This window comes from Pseudophryne corroboree, chromosome 4 (genome assembly GCF_028390025.1).
Source record: "Pseudophryne corroboree isolate aPseCor3 chromosome 4, aPseCor3.hap2, whole genome shotgun sequence".
NCBI classification, from domain to species: Eukaryota; Metazoa; Chordata; class Amphibia; order Anura; family Myobatrachidae; genus Pseudophryne; species Pseudophryne corroboree.
Genome location: NC_086447.1, coordinates 269,615,079 through 269,629,850, shown reverse-complemented (window position 1 = coordinate 269,629,850; position 14,772 = coordinate 269,615,079). Strand labels below are relative to the sequence as shown.

The 14,772-nt window shown below is 42.7% G+C and overlaps 1 protein-coding gene across 2 annotated transcripts in view; it reads right to left on the bottom strand.

Annotated features, from left to right (window-relative positions):
- Window positions 1-14,772, bottom strand: part of KCNAB1 (potassium voltage-gated channel subfamily A regulatory beta subunit 1) — a 698,577-nt gene that overhangs the window by 168,515 nt on the left and 515,290 nt on the right. For both annotated transcript variants that reach the window (XM_063916117.1, XM_063916118.1), the window contains exons 5-6: window positions 2,514-2,558; window positions 234-278 (exon numbers count right to left, since the gene is read on the bottom strand). In XM_063916117.1, coding sequence (XP_063772187.1) covers window positions 234-278; window positions 2,514-2,558 — 90 coding nt within the window. The remainder of the gene's footprint in view (window positions 1-233; window positions 279-2,513; window positions 2,559-14,772) is intronic.

Below are 14,772 nucleotides of genomic sequence, written 5' to 3'. Positions count from 1 at the left end.
CATTTTCAAACATGACAGTTAGGAGCTGAACACATGACAGTCGGGAGCTGATTGGCTGTAGCACCAGTTATCATACGCAATGGGTTTTATCACTCATTGAGAAATAAGCCCCTTAATTACAAAAATAACCTTTAGGATTTTCATTTTTATTTAGCAAAGTATTAGACTGTGCCTGGCTATGGGAACTACATTCCTCATTATTATAACACCACAAGCACATGAATTATACTTACTTTCCACCCCAATATAATTTAGTTGTGATGACTAGACTTGAACGCCTGTGGGAAACAAAATGAATCATTGATTAGAACAGTTTTACTACTGTTTATTATAGTAACTCTGTCCTATTATTGTTATTAATATAACATATAAATTATCAAACACACCATAAGTGACATTACTGTGTTTACCAACAACCAAGCTTCTACCAGGTATGCATGGTATGAAGTTACCACTAACATTAATAATGTTATTAGTATAGCTAGATCAGTATGCATGCTAGCTATTGTTACATAATAATGGTATCTGTAGGGGATGCAGTTAATTTGCCGGCAGTCGGAATCCCAGCGTTCAGTATACCGACTCTGGAATCCCGACTGTTGACAATACCGACACACGGAATCCCGGCTAACGGGATATTCCCACTCGTGGCTGTCTACGACACCCATAAAGTAGGAATAGAACCTATGGTGAGCGCAGCGAGTCCACAAGGGGACTCTTTGTGTTTGCCCCGCTGCTGCCATGCTGACAACCGGGATGCCGTAGACGGTATACTGATGGCCGGCATCCCGATCGTCGGTAAATCATACTGAACCCATCTGTAGTGCTCAATATGACCTCAATACAGTAAATATAAAAACTAAAAATGAAAATGTTTATGTCACTATTATTGGACTTATGATCAAAAGAGAATCTGCTCAGAGTAAGTGGCAGTATTGTAACGTACCCAAACTGTAAAACATGTACATCACTTATTACGTATAGGCATTGTACACTTAAATTCTTATTACCAGTGATCTGAGGGAGGCGTAGAAAGTACAAATAGGCATTTGAAAGCAGTACCATAGAAGGCAGCATGCCAACGCCGGAATCCCGATACGTACGTATGCTGAGGACGGTTAGGGTTAGCTTGCAGGAAGAGAAGGTTAGAGTTAGGGGTAGGGTATGGGTTAGTTTAGTTGCTTAAATCTGTCGGGATTACGGCAGTTGGGATTCTGCTGTCAGTATTGTCACTTCCGGCAAGATCCTTGCAACCAGTCCTATGCTGCCCTCTGTGACCTTAAAAGGACATTTCCTCTTTCCAAGTTTCCCTCCCTACTCTTTCCTCATGTTTGCATTTTCCACATTGAATTTTTCTGTTATGTGAACAGTTTTCTGTAGGTAGGCATAGCACTAATCATTGGGGGACAGGGTAAGTACAGGGCTATCTTTAACAGCATTGTAGGCCCTGGGCAAAGCAAAGCGTCGGGGCACCTAAACACTCTTTCATCGGAAAAATAAAATAAAGATCCATAATTTACCCCTCCATCAGTCAAGCGCCATCTCTCCACATGCTTCCGTACAGTAAATGGCTGTCAGCACAGCACTCTGAATGGTGGAAAGCTCCAGCCATCCACCAATGAGCTTGCTGACAGCCATTCACTGTCTGGCTGCAGGCTGGATGGCAGGTAGATAATGCTGCCTGGCTGTTTTGATTTTGTGTAATTCATAATCAGAGCAGCCAGGCAGCATTCTCTACATTCCTTTAAGAAGCTCAGGAGGCTACAGCCCAGGGAGCAGATGCCCACAGTCGAACCTGTACCTGCTCAAAGGCCGCTAGATATGTAGGGCCTTGGGCACCTGCCCATTAAGCCCATACATTAATATGGCCCTGGATAAGTACTCGTTGGTGCTCTGGCAATGTTTAGCCTCCACTACTAATGGAACTACATTGCACAGCCACACCAAGCCAACATCTTCATGATACAGAGCAGACTATCTTTCACAAGGTCACTTCAGAACATCTTCTGAGAGAGCAGAGCTCAGGAAGTGATGAGGAAGAAAAAGTGGAAAATAGGAAAAGTGTCAAAGAGGTGAAGTAAAAACAGAGCTCAGAAAAGCAAGGAAGAAAGGTTAGAAAGTTATGAATAGGGAAACTTAGCAAGAGAGAGGCAAAGCAAGGAAGACAAAAAGAAGTACTAAGATAAAATAGAAGTTAAAGAAAATAGGAAAGAAAGTTCAAAAATAATAAAAAATACGAAAGGGAGTAAGAATAGTGTGAAGCGGACTGAAACTACAAAAGGAATGAACAAACCTAATCCACTGAGGACAAATCTAAAGTAACATGCTGAGGTGAGTAAAATTAGGAAGGCAAACAACAAAAACCCACCGGTACAAAAAAGAGGTGAAAAAGGTACAAAAAGTTTAAAGAGGTGAATATACTGCAGGCTAACTCTCCAAATGATGTTTTCGAACTTCAAAGTAACCTACATCACCTAGAGAAAAAAGGGGGGAGCAAAGTGAGGTAATCTCACCTCCAGTTCTTCTTCCTGATGATATTCCCCAATATGACTTCGGCCCTGGAAGAGACAAGACAAAGATTAGCAAGCAAAGTATATGGGCTGGATGTAATGCAGTGCGAGACGGCCGGAGCTCAGAGATTCCGGCCAAACACATACGTTTTTTTAAAGCTGCAATCATTTACAAGGCAAAACCAACCTGGTTTTGCTTTGTAAATGATTGCCACTTTGAAAAAACGTACAAGTTCAACTGGAATCTCGGAGCTCCATCCGTCTCCCACTGAATGGCATCCGACCCCATGTCTGGAATGCTTGCAAGGTAAAGACAATGAATATTTTATGGCAAGATAGCAGGATATTTACTTTCAATGACAGGTGAAGTAGTGTTAATTTCATTACAACAGTAAAATAAAATAAAAAAGCAAAAATGAAATCAATTGTTAAAATGTTCATTTTATACAAGCTAAAAAGTAAATTCAACTATATAATACGAAGGAAGAAGACACATAAGGAAACTTATAATAGAAGTAGAGTATAAACTTCTAAATTAGCAGTTTGTACGTTCATGGTAGACATAACAATAACTGAAGTGGCACTATTTGTCTTCTACAGTATACACTACAATTGTTCATTTACAATGTATAACAGATAAGAGAGATGTTATTTTATTAATTGCCTCAGGTAGCAATGTGACTAGGTTACTAGCTACATGTCTTCAAATATGTATAAGCAAGTGAAACAATACTAAATGAATTCTCTTTGTATATGACACACAGAATGCAGAATACTGAATACATATAACTGCATATAGCCTTTGTTGGGTGTTTGGTTCAGGCACTAGTTATACAGTTAGTAAAGTAATATTTTTCCTTATAAATCCTGAGCTACAGACAATAACTATGAAATGACTCTATTTTACTTTAAAGGGTCATACTTTCTAAATTTAGGATTTCCAAGGGTGAGTACAATCGTTGTTTAAGAGAAGAAGGCACCTGTGTGCAGATTCCGTGTGGGCTCCCTCCTCTGTGGTGGTGCAGTAGACTCTGACTTTGTGCCAGAGTCTACTGTGCATGCGCACTTCTCCGGGAATATGGTACCAGCACCTTGTTCCCAAGGGACATCTCTACTGCGCCTGCACAAATCACCAGGATAATGGCTGCAGTGGCCATTTTTACAGTTATTTCTGCAGGTGTGCAGCCAGCGCCAGGCTGTCCCGGAATTGTGTGGGGCTCCTGGTCACCTAGAAGAGTGGGCATGTCTCCTGGTTGCAACATCGACATGCTTACCAAGGTCTGGGTGCCTGGTGATGCTAATTATGCTGAACTGCATCATCGTAGCCACATTCCCAACTGTAGTTGTTGCTGTACTTATTGTCATAATAATCTCTTACTGGTGTTACCGGAACAGTGCAGCTAGCTCTTGTCTGGTAGGAAAGGGGCTAGGATAGGCAGCTTTCCAGTGCCATTGTCAGAAGTTGTGCCTGTTACAATATATTATGAAGGGCAGGGGCACCAGAAATGTTTTCAGGTTGGGGGAGGGTGAGGAAAGATAAAATTTTATTTTGTTACCCCTATATATTAATTTCCATTCAGATGTATTAGGAATCACATCCAGTGACAGGCACTCTGACATGAGCCCACCCTTGCTATATATAAAGTAAAGTTATCACATCAGCAGTACTTAGACAGCACATGCGTGAGTGGCTGTTATCGGGGAGAGATCTGCAGGATCCACTCATAGCTCCCACCCTGTCTGAAGATGTGCATGTAGGGTAATGAGACTTGGCTCTTCCCTCTTACAGGGTATATTTTCAGGCAAACCTGGTGGAAAATGGGGGGATGGTGCCATGCAGGCGGTTGAGAGGTGCTGCGAGGGAGTGGGGGTTGGGGTCCAAGGTGGGGAGAGAGAAAGGATGAAGGGGGAGCTGAGGGGGAAGAGGGAAGCCTAGACCAAAGTAACTTGCCACACATTATAGGGGTTGGAGTTAGGCATAGGGTGGTGGACGGCCCAGGAGGCAGACGGAGAAGGGCTATGGGGAGGGAGGAAGACACATTGCCTGTGATGTTATGTGCCGGTCATGATAGCAGAACTTGGAAAGATGAAACACTGTTAAAAATTAAAATAAAAGATTGCCCTCATCTTGGTTTTAGCAGAGAGGTTTCAGACCCGATCGCTGGGCTGCTAAATTTGTTGTGCTGCATTCAGATAGTCGCCGCCCAAGGGGAGTGTATTTTAGATGTGCAAGTGTGCGATCCCATGTGTACGACGAGCTGCAAAAAAAACGTCAGTCAGCGGACAGCTGCAAATCCGTTCGCACCTCTCTCACCATTGAATGATTTTTCCAGTATGTGCAGTCTGTGCGTAGCCCAGGACGTACGATGAGAACAGGCTGATCGGGTCCGGAGCTGACATCACATACCCTCCCTTAAAACACTTGGGAGTGTCAGGGGCTTACCCTGACACTCCAAGAAAATGGTCAGTTACCACCCACAAATGGCCTCTTCCTGTCACTCAGCATGCGAACGCCCATGCGAACGAAATTTTCACAACATCCTGTTTCTGTCCGGTGATGCCTGTTGTTTGCCGACGCACGTGCGAATTGCGGTGCATACGCATGCGCAGTCTACTGCTGATCATCCGCTGTGCAAAAATGCACAGCAGCAATCAGGACTCAATCACCCCCTTAGTTAGTGGTGATTTAAATTAGCTATGGAAAAAAATGTTGAAAAGAAACAGTAGATAGCTCTTTCCCACTAAAGATGATGAAAAGTTTATTGGTAATAGAGAACGTTAATTAATATGTCCAATTACTAGTAGTTTAAGAAATAAAAACTCTAACCTGATTTCAGTCATAATAGTTTACATTTTATTTGTTGGATCATGCTACAGCGTTAAGCATGACTGGGGTAGAGTTATTCCCAGTTATGCTCTGTTTGGTAAAGCCTGAATAGGAGAGCAGAGAGACGGAGTTACTTTATATGTATAGAGGAGATAAAGGTTACACTGATGCAAGGCACTGCACAAAGTATCTGTGCCTCTATGTATGGTAAAATTAGTTATTCCAGAAACCATTTAATAGAGAAAACAATTGAGATGTCAATGAAATATGAGATAAATACAGGAGATATCAATATGCCTGATGTGAACTGTAATCTGCCAATTGGTACTGTATATCATCCAGAAGTAATGAATTTCTGAAGTCATCATAAGGCCTTATTTAGATTATGTTATACGCCAGTTTTATTTGCATAAGATACACATTTCTTTACTGTGCATGAATGAAAAAAAAGGTGTCCATACCTAGATTTTGCATATTGTATGCCTACTGCCTAACCATTACATACGGAGAAGTGGAACAAGGACTTGCCAGCATAGCATTCACTGAAGATATGTAGCCATGAGTGCACCCCCAAAGATACATCTCTTAGGACTCATATCTATTGTGGGTAATGGAGGACTGGTGCAAGTATACAAGACAATAATGACCACCAACAACACAAGTTGGCTACTGGGGGTAAATTTACTAAGATGGGAGTTCTATTTCAGATGGGATGTTGCCCATAGCAACCAATCAGATCCTACTTCTCATTTATCTAGCACCTTCTAGAAGATAATACCTGGTATCTGATTGGTTGCTATGGGCAACATCCCATCTGAAATAGAACTCCCATCTTAGTAAATTTACCTCCTGGTTGGCTATTTGCATATTGACCTCCCCAGTAGACAGTACTTAAATTACTAGCCTGGCAGTGTTTTCTGTACTGTATGATGGTTACTGCGATGGTATCAGCATTGTATTGTCATCACTGGGATGCTGCCTTTATTAGGGCCCTAAAATGCCTGCTATTGCATGCTGCATTAGCCTTGCCTAACAGCATTATGGCTACAGATAGTGACACGTAGGCCTGCCTACCTTTGTGTTTGCCCCACAGTGAGGCAACTTTCAGAATTATTTCCAGGATCACTTCAAGTTTACTATCTGCCCCTGCAAGCAGCCATGAAGGAAAACCACACCAAAGCCAAGGTTTTAGATTTTGGGCCTTTAGACACATGATAATTTATATCTATGAATACCTGACCAGGTGGGACTTGTTATGCAGAGTGCAGGAACTGAGGAATTCTCAACTACAAAATGCATTATTAAAAGCAACACAACTTTGTTTCAGATATGTTAGTAAAAATAAAACAGAAGTCAACATAAAGCCAATATGGGTCTCATGGGAAGTGTTATTCATTACAAGTGCTAAGAAAGCTGCATAGAAGAAATACAGCTAGACCCAATAAGAGAATATAAAAAGCATTTATACAGTAATAAAACGTCTCTAAAAGTAACTAAGCACACAATAAAACCTGCTGTAGAATATACAGAAAAACAGGCTGCACAGTCAGTAGAGCAAAATGTTTTTTTTAGAATCATTAGTGAGGGTAGAATAGTAAGGCTAAAATCTGATGGACTGAAAAAGGCCTCAAGGCACCCAATGGTCCAGGTTTTAGGTATATCCATGGCTCAGCACAGATTGTTAAAATCAAATTGATTGAGGTGCTAATTAGGGGCCCGATTCAGACCTGATCATTGTTGTGCAAAATCGCACAGCAACTGATTATCGAATGACTGCACATGCGTATGCACAGCAATGCGCCGGTGCGCCGCCAAACAGCGACAGGATGGTGCAAAAATTTAGATGTCGAGGCGTTGGCAAGATGACTGACAGGAAAAGGACGTTTGTGGGTAGTAACTGGCCGTTTTCAGGGAGTGTCAGGAAAAACTCTGGCGTTCCCAAGCTTTTCAGGGAGGGTGTGTGATGTCAACTCCGGCCCCGAACAGCCTGTTTGCATCGCACTGTAGGAGTAAGTAACGTAAGTAAAAATTAGTAAAAATCATTAGATGGTGAGTTGCAAACGGATTTACAGCTGTCCGCTGTTTAGCTAAATTTTCGCACGACGTACACATGCATTCGCACACTTGCACGGGCGGGGTTTTCACTCCCCCTGGTCGGTGACTATCTGATCGCAGACCTCTGCAAAGTTGCAGCACAACGATCAGGTCTGAATTAGGCCCTAAGTCATCTGTGGCCAAGCATGAATAAACTTAAAACATGGATCATTGGAATTCAATGGTGCACATGTTCAGAGTTTCCAAGACCTCTCATGGTGCACGCTCCAACAGTGTAGATTGTTGAAGCCTCTGACCGAGGCACTCTGTAAACGGGATATCAAGTATGGATGGGTCTTCCCAATATCTCTTCAAGTGTCTCATACCGGCAAGTTCCTGACTCTCCAAGTTCCTGCTAACCTCCCTGATTTCTGCTCTATGCTTGGATTAGAGAACATAGTGCTTCCTGACTGGCATTTGGAGACATAGCAGACATAACCTTCAGTCTACCAAATGCTATGTCTTCTGGTTTACTCAGGAGGGAAAGATGGCAGCAATTCCACAGTCCTAAAATGAAGCCCAGGGGACAGGAACCTTCACAGGCGTCTGATCCCACTTGATCTATGACTGGTCTGTAACTTGTGATAGTCTGGTGTTTTTGATGCTGTAGCTCCCTCTGATTCTGCTCCTAACACCTGCAACGGTGAGGGAGGTCGGGCCCTCTTTCCTCATGTTTTTTGTTATTTGAGTTTTTCTGTTTAGATTTTGCCATCATTGACTCCGGCGTTATTCATATCCTGACAACTTCTTAGACCAGGGGTTCTTAGTTGATTATGCATTATACTTGACCATTTCATTTCCTATGCCTTATTTGGAAGCCATAAACAGCTTCTACTAATTCATATATAGCACTGTTATTGTTCTTGTATCCTATGTTTATCATCATCTCTATCTTTAGGATGACGGAGCCACTGCTCCCCAGTGTGCACCCCACCGCTGCAATTTTCGCTGGTGGCAGTGCCGTAACTAGGTGTGTGCTGAGTGTGCTCCGCACATAGCGCTGTAGGGTAGGGGGCACTGTTGGCAGCCCTTGTCAATTATGAATTATCTAATTACTTTCAATTGCAGCTTTATTATTTATGTATTTATTAGCAGTTTCTTATATAGTGCAGCATATTCCGTTGCGCTTTACAATTAGAACAACAGTAATAGAACAAAACTGGGAAAAAATAGACAGACATAGAGGTAGGAAGGCCCTGCTCGCAAGCTTACAATCTATAGGGAAATAGGCATTGATACACAAGGATAGATGCTACCTGTTACATAATGGTCCATCAGATTGCTAGGTTCTTAATGATATGATATGCAATTCTGGAAGACAAAACGTGAGGTTATGTGGACTGTACAGAGAGGATGTAACTGGATAGGGAAGCATTGAAGGTTATGTGGGTGGGTCTGGAATTTGGGAGGCTTGTCTGAAAAGATGAGTTTTCAGGGAACGTTTAAAGGTTTGGAGACTAGAGGAGAGTCTTATTGTGTGTGGGAGGGCATTCCACAGCGTGTGTGAAGTCCGGGTAAAGTCCTGTAATTTTGAGTGGGAACAGGTAATACATGTGGATGAGAGACGCAGATCTTGTGCAGAGCGGAGAGGTCTGGTAGGGAGATATTTTGAGATGAGTGAGGAGATGTATGATGGTGCTTCCCCACCTTTTGAAGTCCAGCATCCCCGTCTCTTACCCCCGCCCGTTTTGTCACTAATACCTATACAGCATTCATCAGCATTCATGGACTTGACTTTATAGCACTTTGTGTTAAAGTCACACTGTCTTTTACTACATTTCGGGATGCTGATATGCCCAGGATTCAAACCCGTTGCTTATGACATTGCAGTTGGTCACTTTATTAATTGAGCTATCTGCCCTTGCATAGAAAGCTTGAGAATTCTAAGTTGCAAACTATTTGAAGCTTACCTTGTACTTTGTGAAACAATGATCAGCATTGCAGCTGAGCAGATCTATGTAGTATGTGGCTGCAAGGGATTGGATGTGTGTCTGCACACTGCATAGATCTGCTCAATTGCAATGTTGATTATTTTTATAATTAGAAAGCGCATATTTTATGCAGGATCAAATAGTTTAATGAGTAGGGTGCTTGACTGGAATGCAACAGATTATGGGTTTGAATCCTGGGTATGGCAGTATATTGAAATGTGTTATTTAATAAATGGTATTGTAACTGAATAACAACGAGCTCTCAAACTAAGTGCATGAAAATTGTATAAAGAGTAGTTACCAACCTGATATCTCTATAACTGTTGACAATGATACTATCCACCCTACTCCACAAAGCTCGCTGCCTAGGTGTCATTCTTGACTCTGGACTGTGCTTTGTTCCACACATTCAATCTGTCTCTGAATCATGTTACATGTACCTTAAAAACATATCCAAAATACATCCTTATCTTACACAAGACACTGCAAAAACTCTAATCCATGCACTCATCATCTCCTGCATTGATTATTGCAATAGTCTCCTTACTGGTCTTCCCAAACATCGACTCTCACCACTACAATCCATTTTAAATGCAGCTGCGAGGCTAATATTTCTCGCTAGACGTTCATCGTCTGCTGATCCACTCTGTCAGTCCCTCCATTGGTTACCGGTATTCTACCGTGTTAAATATAAAATACTTTTACTTACAAGGCATACATCTCTTCACTCATCATAAAATATCTCCCTAACAGACCTCTCCGCTCTGCACTCAAAATTACAGGACTTTATCCGGGCTTCACCGACAATGTGGAATGCCCTCCCACGCACAATAAGACTCTCCTCGAGTCTCCAAACCTTTAAACATTCCCTGAAAACTCACCTCTTCAGACAAGCCTATCAAATTCCAGACCCACCCACATAACCTTCAATGCTTCCCTATCTAATTACATCCTCTCTATACAGTCAACATAACCTCACATTTTGTCTTCCAACATTGCTGGGTGATCATATCATCAGGGCCGTAACTAGGTGTGTGCCAGAGGGGCATTGCACACAGCGCAACTGCACTGTGGGTGCCCCATATGGCAGCACCACCTGCACGGCCAGCTGCTCGCACTCTCTCTCCCTAACTTCCTGCCTCCCGCTGCTGCAGCGCTTGTATGTAGTGGTAAGCGCTCAGCTTCTCACCATACAAGCAGAGGCGGACTGGGCAGGATGACAGATGCCCCCTGGCCGGTCCCATTTTCAACAGCGCTGAGAGCTGCAGAGGAAATGCGGCATGCCTGTGAGTGTCCGTGTACCGTCAGTGAAGACCTGTGCCCCCCCCCCCCCTCTCTGCTTTCTAAGATCATTTCGTCCAGGCGCATTCAAGATCTGAAATGGCCAGGTGCCTGCCGCGAATGAGGACCTGACAGCACCGCGGCGCGTCTCTCCCCAGCAGTCCCCGGCTCTTTGAATTTAATCAGCCGGCTCCCCCTACTCCTCTAATACCCCGCACCCCTCCTCCTTGTGTAGTCCCAGACTACTCTCCTCCTGTCCCCGGCACCTGCCTCCACTTGTCCCCAGGCTCCCACCTCAGAAAACACAGTAGTTATACAGCGGGATATATATGCCCTCACTTTGAAAAAAACAGTAAATAACATATTTTATTCAATAGTGTGGCACTTGCAGCATATTCATTTATGAGATATATATATATATATATATATATATATCTATCTCATAAATGAATATGCTGCAAGTATATATATATATATATATATATATATATATATATATATATATCTATATCTGAGCTTAACCTGCTTCTGAATAAAAATTAAGTGTGTATATATGTGTTAATCATAACATACTGGACACATATTTTATATAAATATATTTACCATATATCTCTAGTAAGCACATACTGTATACAGGTATGCTATATATTTAACACATACATACACACACACTTAATTTTCATTCAGGAACAGGTTAAACCCAGTTTACTCATGGGGCTGAGCAACTCTTATCCATATGCTCCGCCACCACATAATGGAGCAAATTTGGGGGATGCGGGAGGTGCAGAGCTAATGATAGTGCCCCACCCCCTTCTACTATGTATTACAGGGGGATCAGTCCATTCAGGGGTTTTTTTTTATATTCAAACCTCCCCTCCTACATGTGCTAGTGCCAGCCTACTCCTCCTGTCTTCTGGCTGCCACCTCCCCTCCACCTTTAATACCCAGCACCCCTGCTCCTTCTCTTGTCCCCCGTCTCCTACCTCCTCCTGTCCCTGGCTCACCTCTAATAACAAGCACCCCTCCTCTAGTCCCAGCGTCCTCCTCGTGTGTCCCCAGCTCCACTTTCCGCACATCAAGACGACGGGAGGAGCCATAATGAATTGCAGGCAGAGCACGGCGGCCCCCAGCCAGCTTATACAGAATAAGATAAAGGTAAGATTAAAAAAATGATTTTGTTATATTTTAAAATGTATTTGGGTGCCTATGTATCCAGAAGAGGAGCCGTAAAAGGGGACTCTGTCTGGCGTAATGTGTAGAAGCGGGCTCTACCTGGTGTAAAACCTATAAGCGGTGCTACTGTGCAGCATAATACGAATTGGCGCTATTCTGTGGCCATGCCCCTTCCCCATGAAGCCACGCCCCTACATTTTTTACGCACGCACTGGCCCAATTTTCAATATGCGCGGGGGGGGGGGGGGGGGGGGGGGCGCCGATGGTGTTTCTTGCACACAGCTCCAAAATGTCTAGTTACAGCATTGCATATCATACAACCCATTAAGAAGAACCTAGCAATCTGGTGGACCATTATGCAATAGGTAGCATCTATCCTTGTGTATCAATGCCTATTTCCCTATAGATTGTAAACTTGAGAGCAGGGCCTTCCTACCTCTATGTCTGTTTCTGTTCAGTTTTGTTCTATTACTGTTGTTCTAATTGCAAAGCGCAACGGAATATGCTGCGCTATATTAGTAACTGTTAATAATAATAAATAATAATAAAGAAGATTTGTGTCCAAATGTTGTCGTTCCCCTTACCCACGAGGGCATGCGCCTTATGTCCCTATCACAAAAATAGGGGGGAGGGGGAAGGTACCAGTTCTCTTTCTGGCACAGGACACCAAAAAGTCTAGTTATGGCTCTGGACATAGGAATATACACTGGAGTACAGAGGGAGAGACATAGGAATACTGGTGCTGCTGGGGACGTTAGGGCCACTGGACCTGTACAAACGTGAAACTGTATCACTATGAACTTGTACTGATGTAAACCTGGCCTGCATTGCTTGCTATGCTTACAGATCCCTGTGCTGTCCTACCTAACTTTCACTTTTTGCAAAAATGTGTCTGCTAAGCATATGCATGTACAGTAATATATAGACTGCTGGTGGAGCTGTAAAAAATACACCTTTAAAAGTTTTAAGATTCATTTTTTAGCCCAATCTCTATTTCCATATTAGAACTTTTAAGGACCCTCACTCATGGGACCACATCATTATTAAACATTCAGTAAGGTCCCAGAACTTGTGATCAACTGGGACCTCTGCTGGACATCTGCAGTAAGGGTGCCTATGCACCAAGGAAGAAATGGGATCTAAACATAGGCTTAAAAAGACACCATTCACCTGGTCTCATGTTCATTCTCCCTAGAGCGGTCACAACTATATTTGTGTTGCTAAAATATGTTTGCCATAATATCCCTTTAATCTGGGACAGATATGATTTATACAGGTAGATATGTGCCCAGGATTAAACGGATAAAATGGCAAGAATATATTAGCAACACCTATATAGTTGTGACAGCTCTAGATTTTATATATATATATATATATATACAGTATATATATATATATATATATGCCACAAAGTGAAATATCATTAGTGTATACATTGCAAAAGCATAATTTATGTATTTATTTTTATAAACTCCGTCATTTTGCTGTCTCCTTACATCTGTTCCTAAAACAGTTGTTTCAGGTTGCTTTATTATGGGATCCGGATTGAAAGTCGACAGTAACTAGGTCGACAATGTCTATGTCGACCACTATTGGTCGACAGTAACTAGGTCAACAGGGTGTCTAGGTCGACAGGGTCTTTAGGTCGACATGTTCTAGGTCGACAGGTCAAAAGGTCGACATGAGTTTTTCACAATTTTTTTCTTTTTTTGAACCTTTTCATACTTAAGGATCCACGTCGACTACGATTGAAACGGTAATCTGTGCCGAGCAAAGCGGTAGCGGAGCGAAGGCACCATGCCCGAAGCATGGCGAGCGAACGCGGTGCACTAATTGGGGTTCCCGGTCACTCTACGAAGAAAACAACACCAAAATAACATTAAAAACTCATGTCGACATTTTGACCTGTCGACCTAGAACATGTCGACCTAAAGACTGTCGACCTAGACACCCTGTCGACCTAGTTACTGTCGACCAATAGTGGTCGACCTAGACATTGTCGACCTAGTTACTGTCGACTTTCAATACCACACCCCTTTATTATAGCCACAATGCTGCAACTACATCTAAGCTCCATTACTATTGTAACCCCTTAGTAATAATATACGTAGCTGGTGTGAGGTGTATTAGTAGACAGCTCACATTCCCGTTGATGCATTCCTCTATCTGGACTAGTTTATGGATGTGGGCAATTAATGACTAAGATATCCCCACTCATGCAGGCTTTACACCAATGTGATATCTTGTGTAGACTCAGGTGATGTTAAGTGTGTGCAACATAAATACAATAAGCTTGGTGCCAGACCATCTCTATTCCAAAACTATGTTCTCTTCATTACATAACTCCTCCAGCACGTTACTTGCAAAATGATATATGAGTAAGAAAAAATATCTCCTTCTCCCCTCCTGCACTGTACTTGGGATATGACATTGAAAACAAAAATATATACATCTTCTTGCTAGTGTCTGTCATTCCAAATATACTTCCCATCTTTCATCAGGTTCTCAGTTGTCCTCACAGTTACAGACACTATGCACAAGCTCAGCTCATGTGCAGTTACTACACTCAGGTATTACTCAGAGCTGATTATCACTCTCCCCCTACACCTCTCCTTATAGGATTTTATATCACAGCTTTGCATCTCTTTATCACACCTCTGCAGCACTTCTCCTCAGACTTTGATACGGGTGAGGAAGAGACAGATAACCGGCTAAACTACTTTATATATACTGTGCGCAGACGGAGGGCGGGGTCCTTTGCTCACCCCTCCCACATCCCGGACAGGCCATGCCCATACTACTCCGGCCAGGGCCAAATTAAGTTTTGTTTTGTTTTTTTGGGAGGGGGGGGGACTTAAGACAGCAGGGTCTGGGGAAAGAAAGGGGTGTATATTAGATTGTGCACAGGGCTGGTTCAGGGGCTTTTTGCGCCCTGGGCTGCAATAGGGGAGTGGCT